The 21308-nt window shown below is 43.4% G+C and overlaps 1 protein-coding gene across 9 annotated transcripts in view; it reads left to right on the top strand.

Annotated features, from left to right (window-relative positions):
- LOC140726094 (zinc finger protein 638-like) overlaps nucleotides 1-21308 on the top strand; it is a 209271-nt gene that overhangs the window by 169876 nt on the left and 18087 nt on the right. For 8 of the 9 annotated variants that reach the window (XM_073042036.1, XM_073042033.1, XM_073042041.1 and 5 more), the window contains one exon: nucleotides 17319-17353. In XM_073042036.1, the coding sequence (XP_072898137.1) occupies nucleotides 17319-17353 (35 nt within the window). Of the gene's footprint in view, nucleotides 1-185; nucleotides 579-17318; nucleotides 17354-21308 lie in introns of those variants that run through there. The other variant, XM_073042042.1, reaches the window with a different exon arrangement.

Below are 21308 nucleotides of genomic sequence, written 5' to 3' on the forward strand. Positions count from 1 at the left end.
AAGAATGGGCTGCCTTTGCAGGCTGACTAGTACTGGCGTGGTCATGGCTGCTGAGGTGTCCTTCAACATTGTAGAGAAAACGGGGTTCTCAGGCATATATCACTATGGTAAACCTCTTCTCCTGGAATGCAGTGTTGAGCAAAGTTCCTTCCCCCAGTCATCTGTCTGTGTTTTCCTTTCCTCAGGGAGAAAGGCTCGTAGATGAGGCTCTTACAGCAGTGAAGATGGGAACTCGCAAAACCATATACGTTCTCTGACGAACCAGAGCTCAGCAAAAGAACACTGTGCTCAAGTTGTTTTACGATCTGTCCTCTATCCTGTCAAGTAAACAGGCCTCTTAATATAGTTAGTGCAGTCAGTGCTCTACGCACCAAAAGACAGCAGTGTTAACTTGCGAGCTTGCGTTCTTTTGAATTGATAGGCTGATTAGTCCCTTATAATTGCAGCACTAATTGTTTCCTGTCAGTTGACAATGTGCGTTATGGGTATGCTGCTGCTTTTCAGAATTTGCATTAATGTACATTTCAGTTCCAAATGGTTCAAAAATAAACAACCACCTTAGACACTGGTTGCTCTAATTCGTCTTGCTTTCACTGCACTTTGCTTTGTCTAACTTGGTGACCTTTCTGGACTTGATGGTCTTACTGAGCGTGTATGTGGTGACGATCAGTCTTACTGCTTGTATGCTATGTGAAATTTTTGTTTGTGTTTGGCACCATTGGCAAGGCCATGTTTACTGCCAGAGGTGTGGAGATAACGATGCTGTAAAGATAATCAAGATGGTACGGGCCTGGCTGGGTAGGCATACTAGACTCCTCTCAATGATGATTTGAGATTGTTTAATGTCATTTCCTGTACAAGTGTGAAAGAACAGAATAATTGTTACTACTGATCTGATGCAGCACCAAAGAAACCATAAATGCTAAAGAATATAATAATAAACACACAATAAATACAAATATATAAGATAGCTTATATACTTGGATTGACTGTATGTCCATAAATTGAAGCTAGACACAGGAGTATCTGTACATAAGGTGACTGATGGGAATGATAAAGTAGTGGTTGAGTTAGTGGGCGGAGGTGTTGATCAGCCTTACTGTTTGGGAAAAGTAACTGGTTTTGAGTCTAGTGGTCCTGGCGTGGATGTTACATTTGTCTCACTCCAGGCCATGATCTGGGTGGGTGAGATACTTTATGATGTTATTGGCACCTTTCTCTAAATGTGTTCTTGTTGGCAGATAGGCTGGTGCCAGTGTTGCATTGGGCAGTTTTGACTACCTGTTGTAGAGCCTTCCTGTTCACCACAGTGCAGTCCTGCAGTTTGTTGGAATGCTCGTCACTGCCCATCTATAGAATGCTAACTAAGGTAGTGTGAGCCCAGCTGGATGGTAATACTAGGTTCCTGTAGCAATGGACCTCAACTTTTGCAGCTTATTTACACCCTTCAGGATGGTAAGGAATTCAGTTTCACAACTTTCCACGATGAGATTATGAACAGGAGGGCCTTTGACTTGTTCATTCAGTGGCATAGTGGCAATATTTGTAACAACACCTTTTCCCCCCTGGAACCTTGTAGAGGTTTCTAAAGTCACAAGGGGCATAGACAGGGAGAATGGTCTCAGGAGGGAAATCTAAAACTAGAAGGCACAGGTCGAGTGTGAGAGGTAACAAAGGACAATGGATATGTAGAAGGAGCTGCCAGGAGAAGTGATAGAGGAGGGTACAATTGCATGATTTAAAAAGACAATTGGGCAGCTACATTGGATAGAAAAGGTTTAGAGGGTTTCGGGTTAATGCAGGTGAGTTAGTTGGCATGGGTGGGTAAGGCCGAAGGGCCTCTTTACATACTGGTTAACTCTGTAACTGTTGTGTATCAATAAATCTCCTACCTTTGTTGGGTCTCTACTATTCAGTTATCTGCATTGGGTCAGGGTTACCTAAAAAGCCATGGAGAAAATATAATTACTTTCATTACTCTGCTCTTTAATATTTGCCACATAACTCATCCAATGCAAGTGCTGCTCGTCACGTTGCCCAATATCGGGTTAAGTACACAGGAGCTCTTGGGGTTATGAAAAGGCACTATATAAGTGCAGCCCTTCGTCCTTTCTCACAGCATCACAATTCAGATCTGCAATAACTTGTTCTACAAAAAAGTAAAATTGGATAAAATTTCACTAACTCCAGATGGGTTTGTTAAGGTGGATAGCGAGTTGGCGACTGAGTTCCTGAGTAAGAGGTAATTTTTTTACTTGCAGTGTTTTCACATAGATGTTATCACACTGACTGGTTTGGTTGATTTTTTTCTTAGGGAAAAATCATCTAGTCGGGGCAGTGTGGTTAATGTAGTCTAGGTTTTTGACAGGACCCCACTGATGCAAAAGGTCTGAGCTCATCAGCTGCTGAACAAGGTGGCAAATCAGACCTGAAGTCAAAATTAGAAGGCAGAGGGTGATGGTGGAGTATTGTTCTTGTGATTGGAAGCCAGTGGTATGCCAACGGGATTAATGCTGGGTTCCTTGCTCCTTTTAAGCATGTTGATGGTTTGCATGCAAATATTGATGAAATGATTAACAGATTCACAATTGACACAACATTGCTGCTGTTGCTGATACTGAGGAGGATAGATTTCAGCTACAGGGATTTGTTGAGATGGTAAGAGGCGCAGAGCAACGGCTCTTGTCAGTGAAGAGCTGAAGACAGTATGCAAATTACTGCTCTTCATTACCCAGGAATAGAAAAGAATAGCAGCAAAATTGCAGTCCAGCCTGATAAAATGTTTGTATGGCCAAGGCTGGAGCACTGAAAACAGTTCTGGTTGCCCCCACCCACTATAGGAAATGGTTGCTCTGGAATGGCTGCAGAGGTTATACAGTAAGATGTCTGGAGTGCAAGATTTTTGTAATGTTTGGATTGGAGGCAGTTGATCACACAGCTGCAGAATGCTGGGTTCAAAGTGACCATATAGCAATATACTACCCTGAGGTTCATTTTCTGTGGACATTCACAGTAGAACAGAGAGACATATGAAAATGAAAATCTACACACAAAGACTGACAAACTGTATGCAAAAGAAGACAAGCTGTAAATAAAAATGTCAGTAAATAATACTGAAAACATGAGTTGTAGTAGAATCTTGAAAGTGAGTTTGTAGGTTACAGAATTAGTTCTGCATTGAAGTTGGTGAAGTTACACATTGGTTCAGTAGCCTGACGCTCCTGTGATATAGATTGACGCTTTTCCCACAACTGAGGGGTCTGAAGCCAGATGGCACAGATTAAAAGTAATTGGTGGGATGTTCCAATTGGATCTGTGGAAGAACTCTTTCCCTTAGAAGGTAGTTTGAGTTTGGAATGTACAATGGACTTTCTGAGTGGGAGATGGATGTAGGTACTCTTACAACATTTAATAAGAATGGTGGTGAACACTTGAATAACCAAGGCTATGGGCCAAGTGTAGGAGGATGGGTTTGATACAAATGGGTATGGGATTGACTATATGGACTTAATGGGCCAAGTGGCCTGTTTCTATGCCCTGAGACTCTTGTGAGAAGGAGCTTGAGACTGTATGGTTTTTAACAAAGTGAGGCATAATCAGACCTGGTTCTGGTATGGGTGGTGAGGTTTGAGTTGCGTGGACCTGAAATGATTGTTGATGCTGAGCAATAGTAATGATACAGCGACAAGATCTCATGTTAACTGGTGTTCCTAACATATCTGCTTTCCTTGAAACGATGAACCTCATGTTACTAATTTGGTATGTGTACAGAACTTCAGTTGTTCAGCTGAACAGGTGGCACAGCTCCAGTTCACCTGAATGGTGGAGATTGTGGCACCCACTGTAAAAAATAGATGCTGTTTTGTCAGATTTTCTGTTTGATCTTTCCTGTTCTCCTGGAGATGGAATACATTTGCCTGGCTGATGTGATTTACCCACCTGGTCAAATAGCCTTCATTGTTGCTGGAGTTTAAATATTGCTGGAGTTCGGCTGATCTTGCTTCTCAGCCAAATTCACTCCATTGGTGCCGCAGTTGATCATTGCAGTTATTGAGATCAGTTTGCTTTCAAGTTTCAACTACTCTCAGTGGTTACTTCATAAGGTCATGGATCTAATAAAGTGGCCACTGAGTATATGTTCATGGTCTTCTGCTGGGTGTAAGCCATCCACTTCAAGGCTCAACATGTTGTGCGTTCAGAGATTCTCTTCTGCACACCACTGTTTTAACATGCGATTATTTGACTTATTGTCACCTTCCTGACAGTTTGATCCAGTCTGACCATTCTCTAACCTCTTACACTAACAAGGCATTTTTCGCGCACAGAACTGCTGCTCACTGGATGCTTTTTGTTTTACTCTCCATTCTCTGTAAGCTGTAGAGCAGGGGTTCACAGCCTGGGATCCATGGACTCCATGCTTAGTGGTATTGGTCCATTGCATAAAAAGGTTGTGAACCCGGTCTTCATTTTCTCTCTCATTAATGAGTTTTCACCTACAGAATGGCTGCTCACTTTTTTTGTTTTTACACACCATTCTCTGTAAACTGTAAAGACTTGTGTGTGAAAATTCCAGGAGATCAGCAGTTTCTGATGTACTTAGATCACACTTCTTCCCCATTCTGATGTTTGGTCTGAACAACAACTGAACCTCCTGACCATGTCTGTATGCTTTTATGCATTGAATTGCTGCCACGTGAATGGCTGATTAGATATTTGTTTTAATGAGCAGGTGTAGCTAATAAAGTGGTCACTGAGTGTATATTCCCATTATATGTTTAATTAAGACTTCTTCGTGCATCTTTAATTCTTTAATCAGACGATCTGTCAGTATAAAGTGAAATCTCACATTGATTTTATTGTTGGAAAGAGAAGCACTTTTCCTCATTAATCAGAGGCAGATGGGGTATAGATTCAAGTTGACAGTAATTTGTTCATTCTTCCTTCCGCACCCCATTGCATTAATGACGCAAAATGTGAATGTGAGGTTTTAAACCTAGACTCGTATTGAATGTTGGTTTGCGACAACGACTTCATCATTGCAAAGCACCTGCCTGATCCAATGGGAGGTGTTACCCTCTCCACAAACTGCATGCGATCTTTGTAAAGGCACTGCATTATAGATGGCGCATAATTAGAACTGTGCAGTTCACTGGCAGTTTTGCCCAAGATTTTGCATACCTATTTGAGGCAACGGTGCTGTAGTGGGTAGGAGCATCACAATTAAAGATGTAAACACAAGAGATTCTTCAGATGTTGGAAATCCAGAGTAACATGCACAAAAAGCTGGAGGAGCTCAGCGGCTCAGACAGCATCTGGAGGTGAATAAACAAGTCGAAGCTGCGGGCATTTACCCTTCTTAAAATTCTGGTTTAATATCACTAACATAAGATGAAGGGTCTCGGCCCAAAACATTGTCAGTTTATTCCTCTCCATAGATGTTATCTGACTTGCTGGTTCCATCAGCATTTTGTGTGTGTGTGTTACAGAACAAACATATCATTCAATGCAGTTCATCCTTTGGCCATCAAGCAACATTGGGATAGTACATCAGCTGATCTCATCTTTCTGGTTATAAGCAATTAGGTTCTGGTTCATAATTCTGGTTATTAGGTTCAAAACTGACCTAAGAAGACGTCCATTGTGCAGTACGGTGGTCTGACTCACGTCATTCCTCCTCAAGCCTTAGTCACAGCTGAATGGCAGTACTGGGTTCAATGACCATGGATGAACTGCATTGTGACGTTTATTTAGCAATTCAGCATGGAATAGGCCTTTTTAGTAGCCCTTTGAGCCCTACCACCCAGCAATCCACTGATTTAACTTTAGACTATTCATGGGGCAATGTACAATGACCAATTAACGTATGAACTGTTATGTGTTTGGACTGTGAGAGAAAACTGGAGCACCCAGAAGAAATCAATGCACACACGAGAAGGAACATATAGATGTGCTTACGGACACAGAAACTGAACTTCGATGCCCCATGCTGTTTTGGCGTCACGTTTGTTTTCAGCTCCTGTGGCTGCAGATACAATGTGGAGATCTCACACAGTTACTCTGAACACCACGAGCATGTTAATGATGCCCTGTCTCAACTGCCTCGGTCTATGCTCTTTTTGAAGAGTCCAGAGGAGATTCATAACAGGCCTGCACTGATACTTGTGTGATGCATTGGAGCAACATTACTGTGGGGTTCCATAGGCTAGACTGCAGGCTGAGACAACCTTGCGGTCGGTGCAAGTCGGGTGTTTTTAGCATCCATCATACCACCTGCCTTCCTCCCAAATAATAAATTAAATAGTGCCAAAAGAGGGCAGAAAAGGGGGGGGGGGGGGGAATTGAGATAGCGTACCTGGGTCCTTTGTCCATTCAGAAATCTGGTGGCGGGGAAGGAGTCCTTCCTGGAATGTTAAGTGAGTGTGTTTAGGCTCCTGTAACACCACCTTGATGGTAGCAATGAAAAGAGCATGTCCTTGATGATGGATGCCATCTTTTTGAGGCATCACTTTTTGAGGGTGTTCTCAATGCTGGAGTGGCTAGTACCCATGGTGGAGCTGGTAAAGTTTACAACTCTCAACAGCTTTTTCCAGTCATGTCTGGTGGCCCCTCCATACCAGCCGGTGATACAACCAGTTAAATTGCTCTCACAATACCTCTAGGAATTCAAGAGAGTCTTTGGTGACATACCAAGTCCCCTTCAACTCCCAGTGAAACATAGCTGTCTTTGCAATTGCATCAATCTGTTGGGCTCAGGATAGATCTCAGAGATGTTGACACCCAGGAACTACTCACCCTTTCCACCTCTGATCCCTCAATGAGAACAGGTATGTGTTTCCTTCTTTCTGAAGTCCACAATCAATTCCTTGGTCTTATGATGAGTACATGATTGATGTTGCGACTCCACTCAACCAACTGATCTGTCTCGTTCCTGTACGCCGTCTTGTCACTATCTGAAATTCTGCCAACAATAATTGTGTCATTGGCAAATTTATAGATGATTGAGCTGTGCCTAGCCACACAGGTGTGGATATATGGAGTGTAGAGCAGTGGGTGGGCTAAGCACACATCCTTGAGGTCCACCAGTGTTGATTGTTAGCAAAGAGGAGATGTTATTTCCAATCCACGCTGGCGTGGTCTCCCAGTAAGGAAATCAAGGATTGTGTTGCAGAGGGAGGTACAGAGGCCCAGGTTTTGGAATTAGTTGATTATAACTAATGGTATGATTGTGTTTAGCACTGAGTTGTAATTGATAAACAGCAGCCTGGCATAGGTATGACTATTATCCAGGTGATCCAAGGCTGAATTGAGAACCAGTGTGATTGGATCTGCTGTTTTGGCAATAGGCAAATTGAAGCAGGTCCAGGTCCCTGCTTGGGCAGGAGTTGATTCTCTCCTTGACCAGAATCAACTTCTGTCCAGGAAAAGCACTTGTATGTTGTGATTCCTGTTTCAGAATTGCTGACCCATCTTTATTTCCCTTCTGTTGTCCCACAGCAGCTGAGGTGCTGCCACACCATACAACTACCCTTTTACTTACTGACCCAGTCTAATGTGTTATCCACCTGAGGCATATCAAGTTAATTTCAGGGTTCTTTTGAAGGCCCTGACCTGGAGTTACACGCTGACTTCAGTTCTTTGCGGGAATGGGACCCATTCTTGGGGTTTCAGGACTCACCGTTGTTCGGCACGCCAAGGGTTCTGCCTGAAAGGCCGGCTTGTATTTGGAGGCCTGGGATCTCGGGGCTGTGGAGACGGGCAGATTGAGGGTTGTGTCACGGCAGGAGACCCAGTTGGAAAATCTTCTGCTGTGTGCCCAAAGACCTGAGATCTTTGCAATCTTCAGGCACAGAGCTCAGAAAAAGCAACGTAATGGACTTTTAACATTGTAAACCAGCGAGTTGTGTGTTATGTCTCCCCACTTGCTAGGAAAATGGAGACACCTTTTTCTCCCTTATTAGGGAGAGAGAGAATCTGCGGTATCTCGAATGCCGGGTGTAACACAAAGTCTGTGTCTTTGCTATTACTTTGCTCACACTTGAGTACTTGGTGATGATACTTGCTTTTTTTTGCTGGTGCAGGAAGGGGGGTTGTTGCTCGCTGCGGAAAGGAGGGGAGCTCAGGGTGACATTGGGATTCTTACGTTCATCTGTCGTCATTCTTTGGGGCAGTTTTCTGTTTTCGTGGATGCTTGCGAAGAAAGGCATTTCAGGATGTATATTGTATACATTTCTCTTGACATTAAATTGAACCTTTAAACCTTAATGTAATGTGCACACCCAGCTCAAGTGGTGCTCGGAATCAGGTTTATCATGACTTGTGTCATGAAATTTGTTGTTTTGCAGTAACGGTACAATGCAATACATAAAAAGTGACTATAAATTACAATATCAATATATTTAAAAATAAATAATTAGTACAAAAGTGGACAGAATAGTGACGTAGTGTTCATGGGCCATTCAGAAATATGATGGTGAAGAAGGAGAAGCTTTTCCCAAAATGTTGGCTGTGTCTCTCCAGGTTCCTGTACCTCATGGTGGTTAGTTTGTTCATCTTATGTCAAGCCACACCTGTCCAAGGTAACTCGTTGAGGATCCCAATCACCCATCCCAAAATCTCTTTGACCCACAACTATCAGGAAGGAGGTACAGGAGCATCAGGACGAGGACTGCCAGACCGGGTAACAGCTTCCTCCCTCAGGCTGTGAGACTAATGAATACCCTGGCACCACAGAAGTTTCATCATTAGGACAGCGAGCTGTTTATTGTTCACCCGTGCTACGCGTTCCATCCATTTTGAACTATATTTTATTAATTTATTACGGTAATATTTTGTCTGATGGGTACACTGTGGTCTGGAGGAGCATTTTCTTTGGTCGTGTATATGTGCAGTCAGGTGACAAACTTGAACTGCTGGAAGCTTAGTAATGACTTGGCAGTGAGAAAGTTTATTTGCTTGATTGGAAGCTATGGTAAATTAACTGTTATAAGAAGAACTAATGAGGAGACATTGTGCAGTCCCAATCAGCTGTCTGTAATTAAAGTCCGAGGAGAAGTGTGTTACCAAGGAGGACTGCTAAACCAATTGGCTCACACCACCAGAGAAGCACAACCCAAAGATAAAGTGAGGCAGCTAGATAGGATTGTTGTGTGTGGAAAACCAAGGCTGCATTAACCACTTCTAGAAATGTTTTCTCAGTACGTTAGGAATTAAATGTCCCGAAGCCCAGCAGAACTGTTTGACGCTTCTGATTTCAGCCCTACCCATGGCTTCTTATTTTGTTCACTATTCGTGTTTCATCCCATTGTGGATAATTTAAAGAATAAATCACCTATTCATGTGTGCCCGCTGAGATTGATAGTCTGCTGCAGAACCTGATGTTCAGGGGCTACTGGCAGACAAGCTACTGAATACAGTGCCGTGTAAGCTCTGTGAAGCAGTACGTTTTGGTCCAATTAAGCAACTGTCCCAGTCAGCCAAAGTTTCATGGAAGTAGTTTAAAAAGTTATTTTTAAAAAAACTACTAGTTAACTGAGTTTTAAAAAAAGCATTTAAATGAAATAGAACAAATTAGAACACGATCAATACTATTACAGTACTATAAAACTGTAGTAGTTCCTAATATTTATTGATGAAGAAATTTATCCAGTGTACATGTTCTTTTGATTGACTGTAAATTAACAAAATCAGTACAGACACCGTGTAGATAATTAACTGCCTTCATACAATGCTATTGCCAAATGCATTCTCCAAGTCTTAATTTCCACTGTAACGTTTGAAGTAGATAGATAGATAGATACTTTATTCATCCCCATGGGGAAATTCAACTTTTTTTCCAATGTCCCATACACTTGTTGTAGCAAAACTAATTACATACAATACTTAACTCAGTAAAAAATATGATATGCATCTAAATCACTATCTCAAAAAGCATTAATAATAGCTTTTAAAAAGTTCTTAAGTCCTGGCGGTTGAATTGTAAAGCCTAATGGCATTGGGGAGTATTGACCTCTTCATCCTGTCTGAGGAGCATTGCATCGATAGTAACCTGTCGCTGAAACTGCTTCTCTGTCTCTGGGTGGTGCTATGTAGAGGATGTTCAGAGTTTTCCATAATTGACCGTAGCCTACTCAGCGCCCTTCGCTCAGCTACCGATGTTAAACTCTCCAGTACTTTGCCCACGACAGAGCCCGCCTTCCTTACCAGCTTATTAAGACGTGAGGCGTCCCTCTTCTTAATGCTTCCTCCCCAACACGCCACCACAAAGAAGAGGGCGCTCTCCACAACTGACCTATAGAACATCTTCAGCATCTCACTACAGACATTGAATGACGCCAACCTTCTAAGGAAGTACAGTCGACTCTGTGCCTTCCTGCACAAGGCATCTGTGTTGGCAGTCCAGTCTAGCTTCTCGTCTAACTGTACTCCCAGATACTTGTAGGTCTTAACCTGCTCCACACATTCTCCATTAATGATAACTGGCTCCATATGAGGCCTAGATCTTCTAAAGTCCACCACCATCTCCTTGGTCTTGGTGATATTGAGACGCAGGTAGTTTGAGTTGCACCATATCACAAAGTCCTGTATCAGTTTCCTATACTCCTCCTCCTGTCCATTCCTGACACACCCCACTATGGCCGTGTCATCAGCGAACTTCTGCACATGGCAGGACTCCGAGTTATATTGGAAGTCTGATGTGTACAGGGTGAACAGGACCGGAGAGAGTACGGTTCCCTGCGGCGCTCCTGTGCTGCTGACCACCGTGTCAGACCTACAGTCTCCCAACCGCACATACTGAGGTCTATCTGTCAAGTAGTCCACTATCCAATCCACCATGTGAGAGTCTACTCCCATCTCCGTTAGTTTGTGCCTTAAGATCTTGGGCTGGATGGTGTTAAAGGCACTAGAGAAGTCAAGGAATGTAATCCTCACAGCACAACTGATCCCATCTAGGTGAGAGAGTGATTTGTGCAGCAAATTCTTTATAGTTCCTAACTCGAAGTAGTGAGATAGTTTCATTTTTACTCATGGCCATTTCTGTCATCTCCAAACCTGAATGCTTTAAACCACAGTGAGCAAAACGGTTCTGAATTGTCTCACTGCTTATTACTCAACAACTGATCACTACCTTTTTAAACACAAAAGCATGCAATTTACGCTATTTAAAAACTTCGCTGTAAGCATGGTATAGTGTTGTAACAGCCACAGAAGATAGTTAGAAACTGTTTGGCAACAGTGCCTGTCCCAATTAAGCCCCAAACAAACAAAGGGAATCCTGGCTAGTTTCTTAGTAGTTTTAGTTCTTCAAGAGTTGTCCCAAATAAGCAGCTGCCCCAATTAACCGATGACCCAATTGACTGTAGTTTCTTCTGGTTGGAGATCAAGGTGGCACCTCAACATTTACTTGTGTTCACAGACCCGATTTTTCCATTTTATTTAACACACATCAAATTGTATTTTAAAAGTTAGTCCTAAATACAGTGGTCTTCTGCTGCTGTAGTCCATCCACTTCAAGGTTCAGTGTGTTTTGCATTCAGTGACGCTCTTCAGAGCATCACTGTTGTAACGCTTGGTTTTTGGAGTTACTGTCACTTTACTGTTAGCTTGAACCAGACTGGCCATTCTCCTCTGATGTCTCATTAACGAGGTGTTTTCTCCCACATAACTGCCACTCACTGGATGCTTTTTGTTTTTTGCCCCACTCTGTAAACTCTGGAGCAGGGGTTCATGGACCCCATGCTTAAAGGTATTGGTCCATGACTTAAAAATTGGAACTCCTGCTGTAGAGACTATTATGCGTGAAGATCAAAGAAGATCAGTAGCTTCTAAGATACAACAGAACATTCTGTTTAGGAGATAATAGATATAGGCCAAATGCAGGCATGTAGGACTAGCTAGCTCTAAGAGGCGTTCTGGTCAGTATAGACCAGCTGGTTTGAAATACCCTTGGACACCTCTGGCTGTCCTGATAATGCCTCTTATGTCACTAGCTTCTCACACTGCCTGCCCTGTCCACCCTCACGCCATCCACAGGCGATATCCTTGTGAATCTTCTCTGCACCCACAACAGTACAATCTCCTGCAGTTTGGCAGCCAGAATGGCTAATAATTGTCCAGTTCTGATATGCCATTGTTTAATAAAAATATTCTGCATCCTCCCTGCTCTTATTCCCTCTGTCCCAGCTAATCAGGATTGGTGTTCCATTTACCTTGAATACCAGTGCTCTTCAGGTCCATAGTACCTTATTACTTCAGCCACTACCACTACCAATGCTTCACTGGTCATTTATGGAGGCCAGTGAACCTACCAGCACATCTTTGGGATGTGGGAGGAAACTGGAACCCACGTGGTCATGAGAAAAGTATGCAAACTGCACAGAGATGGTGTCCAAAGGCGTGATCAAACCCAGTCTCTGGAGGTCAGGCAGCGGCACTTCTTGCTTAAACTTGCCTTTGGAGGTAACCTCGTGCAGTTTAGTTAGATTTATGCAGACAGGAGTTGCCCATCCTAAACTGCATAACCTCTCTTGATCCGCAACGAGAAGGGCAGATTTTACCTGTGAGTGGGTGCCAAATCATAAACACAAAATTTTGCAGATGCTGGAAATGCAGAGCAACATACAAATTGCTGTCGAAACTCAGCAGGTGAGGGGTCTTGGGAACTGCTTATTCTCCACCAGAGATGCTCAGCAGAATTTTCCCTGTGCTGTGAGCTGCTTCCTCCTGCTAACTGGACCCATTTCCCCCACCTGAGTGTGTGATAACTGTATTTTACCCCTTCTTCCCCCCACTCACCCCACAATTGATCAAAGGATTGTTTCGCTCAAGTTTAACACCATAATGTTCCTCTGAAATTTTTACATAATGGTTCCTCTTGGATCACATTATCATAGCTTTTCCTTTCTTCATACTCAGCACGTTCAGTGCACCAGTGTATTGTGTTTGCAGAGATAGGTAAGTGTTTGTGCATCTGTCAGCTCATTCTTTCAGCTTGGTCATTGGCTCCGGCCCCACAGCCAAGCTCAAAACCTTGAGGGATGCTTCATCAGTGCAGGGAGACATCAAAGATCAGAGTGTTTCAAATTTATTTCTGATTAATGTTAGTGGACAGCCTGAGACTTTTTCCCCAAGATGGAAATGGGAAAGTGTCATTTTAAGGCGGTTGGAGGATAGTGGGAATATCAGGGGTAGTTTTTTTGCCATGGAGAGTGCTGGGTACATCGAACATGCTAACATGCTTTCAGTGGGGGGGCGGGTGGTAGAGGCAGGTGTATTAGGGACACTTAAGTGACTCTTGGATAAGCACATTGGTGATAGGAAAATGGGGTTTGTGGGAAGGAAGGGTTAGAATTTAACCATTAAATTGACCTTAAAAGCTCAGCACAACATTGTGAGCTGAAGAGCCTGTAATGTTGACCAAAAAATTCTACTTATTTACTTCTCCTCGCTGTGAGATTTTGCATTCGATCATTTGCAATGTCATCTACAGAACATCAGTTTCTGGGGTAAAGTCTCAACCCAAAATATCTGCAATGTCCCCATTCCAAGATCTTGTTTGACTCGCTGAGTTCTTCCAGCAGAAATTGTGTCGCTGCAGTCTCCTTGTGCATCATCGATCAGCTACTGGTATTGGGAGGTAATCAGAGCTGCCAGCGTGCTCCTCTCACCTGTCAAGATCACTTCTTTGTCCAGTTCACTGACCAGGAAATATCGAAAACTTATCCTATATGAACAGCAGGGGATTGGATTAATGGGAACAGTTATGCATACTTGACATCTTTGCTCAAAGACAGAGGAGGAAGTTAGGTGATATCAGTTGGGTTTTCTCTGGAGCGGCAGAGGCTGAGAGGCGATCAAGGTTTATAAGATTATGAGAGGTATAGATAGAGTAGAGGCGGTATCTTTTTCCAAGTGTTGAAATGTCTAATACCAGAGGACATACATTTCAGATGAGAGGGCATACTGTCAAAGGAGACGTAAAGAGGAAAGTTTTTGTAGAGTGGTGGGTGCCTGGAATGTGCTGCCTGGGTTGGGGGTACAAGCAGATACAGTGGCGTGCAAAAGTTTGGATAAAATTTCTGTTACTGTGAACAGTTAAGTGAGTAGAAGATGAACTGATCTCCAAAAGTCATAAAGTTAAAGATGAAATTTTTTTTCAATATTTTAAGCAAGATTAGTGTATTTTTGTTTTGTACAATTTTAGAGTCATCATTAGGAAAGGCCAGGTGATGCAAATTTCAAAGCTTTATAAATACCCGGACTCCTCAAACCTTGTCCCAACAATCAGCAGCCATGGGCTCCTCTAAGCAGCTGGCTATCACTCTGAAAATTAAAATAAATGATGCCTACAAAGCAGGAGAAGGCTATAAGAAGATAGCAATGCGTTTTCAGGTAGCCGTTTCCTCAGTTTGTAATGTAATTAAGAAATGGCAGTTAACAGGAACGGTGGAGGTTAAGGTGTGGAAGACCAAGAAAACTTTCCAAGAGAACTGCTCGTTGGATTGCTAGAAAGGCAAATCAAAACCCCCGTTTGACTGCAAAAGATCTTCAGGAAGATTTAGCGAACTTTGGAGTGGTGGTGCACTGTTCTACTGTGCAGCGACACCTGCACAAATATGACCTTCATGGATGAGTCATCAGAAGAGAACCTTTCCTGCATCCTCACCACAAAATTCAGCATCAGAAGTTTGCAAAGGAACATCTAAACAAGCCTGATACATTTTGGAAACAAGTCCTGTGGACTGATGAAGTTAAAATAGAACTTTTTGGCTGCAATGAGCAAAGGTATGTTTGGAGAGAATTTCATGAAAAGAACACCTCTCGAACTGGTAAGCACAGGGGTGAATTGATCATGCTTTGGGCTTGTGTTGCAGCCAGTGGCACAGGGAACTTTTCACTGGTAGAGGGAAGAATGTATTCAGTTAAAATACCAGCAAATTCTGGAAGCAAACATCACACCATCTGTAAAAATGCTGAAGATGAAAAGGGGGTGGTTTCTACAACAGGATAATTATCCTAAACACACCTCAAAATCCATAAAAGACTACCTCAAGAGGCGCAAGCTGAAGGTTTTACCTTGGCCCTCATAGTCCCCCGACCTAAACATCATCGAAAAATCTGTGGATGGACCTCAAGAGAGCAGTGCATGCAAGACGGCCCAAGAATCTCACAGAACTAGAAGCCTTTCGCGAGGAAGATGGGCAAGAATTGAAAGACTCTTAGCTGGCTATAGAAAGCATTTACAAGCTGTGATACTTGCCAAAGGGGCTGTTACTAAATACTGACCATGCAGGGTGTCCAAATTTTTGCTTCGGGCCCTTTTCCTTTTTTGTTATTTTGAAACTGTAAAAGATGGAAATAAAAAAGTAATCTTAAAATATTAAAGAATGTGTCATCTTTAACTTTACGCCATTGGAAATCAGGTCATTTTTTACTCGCTTCGCTATTCACAGTCACAAATTTTGAACAGGGGTGCCCAAACTTTTGCATGCCTCTGTACTTTAGAGCCTATTAAAGGACGTTTAGATCGGCAAATGAATGTGAGGAAAATGGATATGGGCATTGTTCAGGCAGAAGGGATTAGTTTAGATGGCCATTTGATTATTATTAGGTTTGGTACAACATTGTAAGCTGAGGGGCCTGTTCCTGTGCTGTTCTATTATATTTGATTGCATTTTAAAAGCATGACTACAAGTGTCCCCCGTTTTTCGAACATTCGCTTTATGACAACTCGCTGTTACGAAAGACTTACATTAGTACCTGTTTTTGCTAACCAAAGAGAATTTTTGCTTTTACGAGAAAAAGACGCCTGCTTTATACGTGTGTTTACCCCGAGAAAGACTACAATGACCGTGAAACCTTGTGCGGGCAGTTGTTTGGATATGCATGTACGTGCCAATTTTTTTTTCACCAAATCGATTTTGGCTCGCTGTCTTCCCGATTTTGATAAGTGAAACTACACCGTACATACAACATTTCTACTTTATATAGGGTGTATATTTATCATATCATCCCTGCTTTTACTATATGTTAGTGTCATTTTAGGTTTTATGTGTTATTTGGTTTGATTTGGTAGGTTACTTTTTGGGTCTGGGAACACTCAAAAATTTTTTCCCATTTAAATTAATGGTAATTGCTTCTTCGCTTTATGAAATTTCAGTTTACAGATGGTTTCATAGGAACGCTCTACCTTCGGATTGCGGGGGAAACCTGTATATTGATGCTAGATATTGATGAATGCAGAATAAATGACTCACCATTGAAGAGAAATTTGGATAGGTACATGGACAGCTATGGTCCAGGTATGCCTCGATGGGACCAGGTATAATAATAGTTTGGCACGGACTAAATGGACCATAGAGCCTGTTTCTGTGCTGTAGTGCTCGATGACTCAGGACCTAGGATCCCCAGTGCTGTAATGACTTTACTGTGAGATGGTATATATTACCACCAATGTATGTTAATGGTGGTGGGACCGAATGTTCAGTAGGGTTGAATGGGGTGCCACTCAAGCAGTCTGTTTTACCCTTCAGCCTTTGAGAGTTGAACTCACCCAGACAAATACAGCTATTCCAGCACACTCCCATTGCTTGCCTTGTAGATAACACTGTAGAAGGGTTGAATCACTGTAGAAAATCCAGCTGCTGGTGTGGTCTACGGTCAGTATGGCTGGTCTGGTAGCTTCTGTGACCTCCCTCCATCTCCCTGTTGATGTTAAGAGGTGAGACAATTTAATGTAAGAGGAAGATTATTGGGCTATTCTAAAGAGGGAGGTTTTATTTGTCATGGTTACATTGAAGCATGCAGTGAAATACAACATTTGCATCAAATCAAATCACGGGAATTATGCTGGAGGCAGCTTGCAAGTGTTGCCATGTTTCCAGCGCCAACGTGCATACCCAGAACTCACTAATCCTAACCAGTACGTCTTTGGAATGTAGGAGGAAACCCGTGTGGTCACTCAGAGAACATACAAGCTCCTCACAGACAGCAGTGGTCAGTAATATCTGGCACTGTAAAACGATGTGCTAACTGTTACACTACTGTGCTGCTGTGCCCGAGTTATCACTGCCCAGTCAAACTTGCGTTTGTTTCCTCTCCCACCCTCCCCTCCCCCTCCCCTCTGTCCTCTCTCCCCGTCTCCTCTTGCCCTCCCCCTCTCCCACTCTTTTGTGTGTGTCTCTCTCTGTCTCTGAATCAACCCTTTCTCATTGGAGTGTACTGCATGCAGGGATTTCTGAACTGTCTTCCATCTATTCCTTCCCATTGTGCGTGTGTTTAAATTGATGAAACTTAACGCAATCTTTGTTCTTATGTTGCAGAATCAAGGAAAGGAAGACCAGCTGCCTGAGGAGAGGTAAGCTTCTCAGAGTGATCCCACAGCAGATAGTTACCTTGGGAATGTTGCATTCTCATATTTTTGAATCCAAGTTTGTTTTGGAAGTCAGGAAAGAGGCACGAAATGATCATTTTGTTCAGAATTAATAGAACAAAGAAAGTTGAAAAACGGACAGTGATAGAGGTCAAGTTAAAGCTATTTGTACACGTACTGTAGACAAGAAACATTTCATTTAAATTTGCAGATAAGAGTCAGCCAATCAGAAAGGCCCTATTCAAATAATGCAGCACCAGAGAACCTTCAGAAATTTTCAGAATCAGGTTTACTACCACTGGCACATGTGGTGAAAATTGTTAATTTAGCATCAGCAGTGCAATATATAATAACAAAGAAAATACACAGATTACAATAAGTTTATATGTATATTAAGTAGTTAGATCAAAAATAGTCCAAGACAAAAATAATACTGGGAAAAAAATAGAGGCATTGTTCATGGGTTCAATGTCCATTTACAAATCGGATGGCAGAGAGGAAGAATCTGCTACTGAATCACTGAGTGTGTGCCTTCAGGCTTCTGTATCTCCTTCCTGACGGTAACAATGAAAAGAGGACACGTCCTGGGAAATGAACACTGCCTTTCTCAGGCACCGCTCCTTGAAGATTCTCGGATACGGTGGAGGCTAGTCCCCAAGATGGAGCTGACTAATCTTACAACTTTCTGTAACTTCTTTCGGTCCTGTGCAGTAGCAACCCCTCTGCCCATACCATACCTGTCAGTGTAGTATCCATGGTACATCTATAGAAGAAATATAATCACTAGGGGACAGATTGAGCAGCTGCATATACATACTGTACCCCCTAGGAAGCATACTAAACAGTTACATGTATATAAATAGTTATATAAAATACGAACAGATAATTATTAAACCAAGAAAATTACAGATTTCCAACAAAGAGCACGTGCCCTGGTGCGTGTGAAGTCTGGCGACTATTTTTTCGTTTCCCTCTACAGCATTGCTCTGTGGCAGGTTGTATCGGATGCCCAAAGCCATACCTGGTGTACGGACAGAGTCCCCAAGAGTAAATACCCAAGAACCCACCTGACACCCGAGCTAGAGCATTCCGCAGTGGGTGGCAGTCCAAAGCAAAATCTTGGTCCATTCATGAAGTGGAGCAGCAGCAGTGCGGAGCTGGTGAAGAACAGGGTGGCAGCAGTAGGAAACAGCGTGAAGTTCTACTGGGCCCAGGAGCCATGTTCCAAGATTGTTCAATATCATTTCCAGTACACAAGCATAAAGGAGATTGAAATAATTGTTACTCCAGATCCAGTGCAACACAAAACAAATCCATAAGATAAAGAGCTCAAGAATAAAAAAACAATAAATATGCATACATAAGACAGGTGATGTACATTGATTGTATGTCCATAGTGTGATGCTATGCACGGGAGCGTCTAAACGTAAGGTCATTCTGACAGGAAATGATAAACTAGTGGTGGTTGGGGGTTAGTGGGTGGAGGTGTTGGCAGCCGTACTGATAGGGAAAAGTAACTGTTTTTGAGCCAGATGATCCTAGCATAAATGCTAAGTTCCTGCTCCTTAAAGCGAATGGGACAAACAGTCCATGAGCAGGGTTAGAAACATAGAAAACCTACAGCACAATACAGGCCCTTCGGCCCACAAAGTTGTGCTGAACACGTCCCTACCTTAGAAAATACCAGGCTTACCCATAGCCCTCTATTTTACTAAGCTCCATGTACCTATCTAAAAGCCTCTTAAAAGACCCTATCGTATCCACCTCCACCACCATTGCCGGCAGCCCATTCCACGCACTCACCACTCTCTGAGTAAAAATCTTAACCCTGACATCTCCTCTGTACCTACTCCCCAGCTCTTTAAACCTGTGTCCTCTTGTGGCAACCATTTCTCCCTGGGAAAAAGCCTCTGACTATCCACACGATCAGTGCCTCTCATCATCTTGTACACCTCTATCAGGTCACCTCTTCTCCCTCACTCCAAGAATAAAAGACCGAGTTCACTCAACCTATTCTCGTAAGGCATGCTCCCCAATCCAGGCAACATCCTTGTAAATCTCCTCTGCACCCTTTCTATGGCTTCCACATCCTTCCTGCTGTGAGGCGACCAGAACTGAGCACAGTAATCCAAGTGGGGTCTGACCAGGGTCCTATATAGCTGCAACATTACCTCTCAGCTCCTAAATTCAATTCCAAAATGCTTTCCCACGGAGAGATTTGACACCTGACCAGGTTTATTTCCCAATACCAAATCAAGTACAGCCTCTCCTTTTGTAGGCTTAGCTACATACTGTGTCAAGAAACCTTCCTGAACACACCTAACAAGCTCCACCCCAAGTAAACCCCTCGCTCTAGGGAGATGCCAATCGATATTTGGGAAATTAAAATTTCCAATCATGACAACTCTGTCATTATTACACCTTTCCAGGATCTGTTTCCCTATCTGCTCCTCGATATCCCTGTTACTATTAGGCGACCTATAAAAAACACCCAGAAAAGTTATTGACCCCTTCCCATTCCTAACCTCCACCCACAGATACTCCGTAGACAATCCCTCCATGGTATCCACCTTTTCTGTAGCCGTGACACTATCTCTGATCAACAGTGCCACGCTCCCACCTCTTTTGCCTCCCTCCCTGTCCTTTCTGAAACATCTAAAACCCGGCACTTCAAGTATCCAATCCTGTCCCTGAGCCATTCAAGTCTCTAATGGCCACCACATCATAGCTCCAGGTACTGATCCACACTCAAAGCTTATCCACTTTGTTCACAACACTCCTTGCATTAAAATAGACACATCTCAAGCCTTCGGTCTGAGCACGTCCCTTCTCTATCACCTGCCTCCTCCCTCTCGCACTGTCTACAAGCTTTCTCTATTTGTGAGTTAACCTCCTCTTCCCCAGTCTCTACAGTTCGGTTCCCACCCCCCAACAATTCTGGTTTAAACTCTCCCCAGTAGCCTTAGCAAACCTCCCTGCCAAGATATTGGTCCCCCTGGGATTCAAGTGCAACCTGTCCTTTTTGTACAGGTCACACCTGCCCCAAAAGAGGTCCCAAGGATCCAGAAATCTGAATCCTTGCCACCTGCTCTAATCCCTCAACCACTCATTTATCCTACACCTCATTCTATTCCTATTCTCACTATTGCATGGCACAGGCAGTAATCCCGAGATTACCACCTTTGCTGTCCTGTTTCTCAACTTCCTTCCTATCTCCCTGTAGTATTTTCAGGACCTCTTCCCTTTTCCTACCTATGTCATTGGTACCAATATGTACCATGACCTCTGGCTGTTCTCCCTCCCACCGCAGGATATCTTGGACTCGATCAGAAACATCCCAGACCCTGGCACCTGGGAGGCAAACTACCACCCGAGCTTCTTTCCTGCGTCCACAGAATCGCCTGTCTGAACCCCTGACTATAGAGTCCCACATCACTACTGCCATCCTCTTCCCTTCCCTACCCTTCTGAGCCACAGGCCAGACTCTGTGCCAGAGGCACGGCCACTGCCTCTTCCGCCCTTATGCACCGTTATTATATGCTAGTGCCGGTGATGTGCTGAGCAGTTGTAGACCCTTCCTGTCTGCCACCGTGCAGCAGTCGGTTGTAGACCCTTCCTGTCTGCCACCGTGCAGCAGTCGGTTGTAGACCCTTCCTGTCTGCCACCGTGCAGCAGTCGGTTGTAGACCCTTCCTGTCTGCCACCGTGCAGCAGTCGGTTGTAGACCCTTCCTGTCTGCCACCGTGCAGCAGTCGGTTGTAGACCCTTCCTGTCTGCCACCGTGCAGCAGTCGGTTGTAGACCCTTCCTGTCTGCCACCGTGCAGCAGTCGGTTGTAGACCCTTCCTGTCTGCCACCGTGCAGCAGTCGGTTGTCCAAAACAGCACATCCTGGCAGGTGGCTGTAATGAAATATTACATAGAACAGCGAGGGAGTCCAAAT

This window comes from Hemitrygon akajei, chromosome 4 (assembly GCF_048418815.1).
Source record: "Hemitrygon akajei chromosome 4, sHemAka1.3, whole genome shotgun sequence".
Lineage (NCBI taxonomy): Eukaryota > Metazoa > Chordata > Chondrichthyes > Myliobatiformes > Dasyatidae > Hemitrygon > Hemitrygon akajei.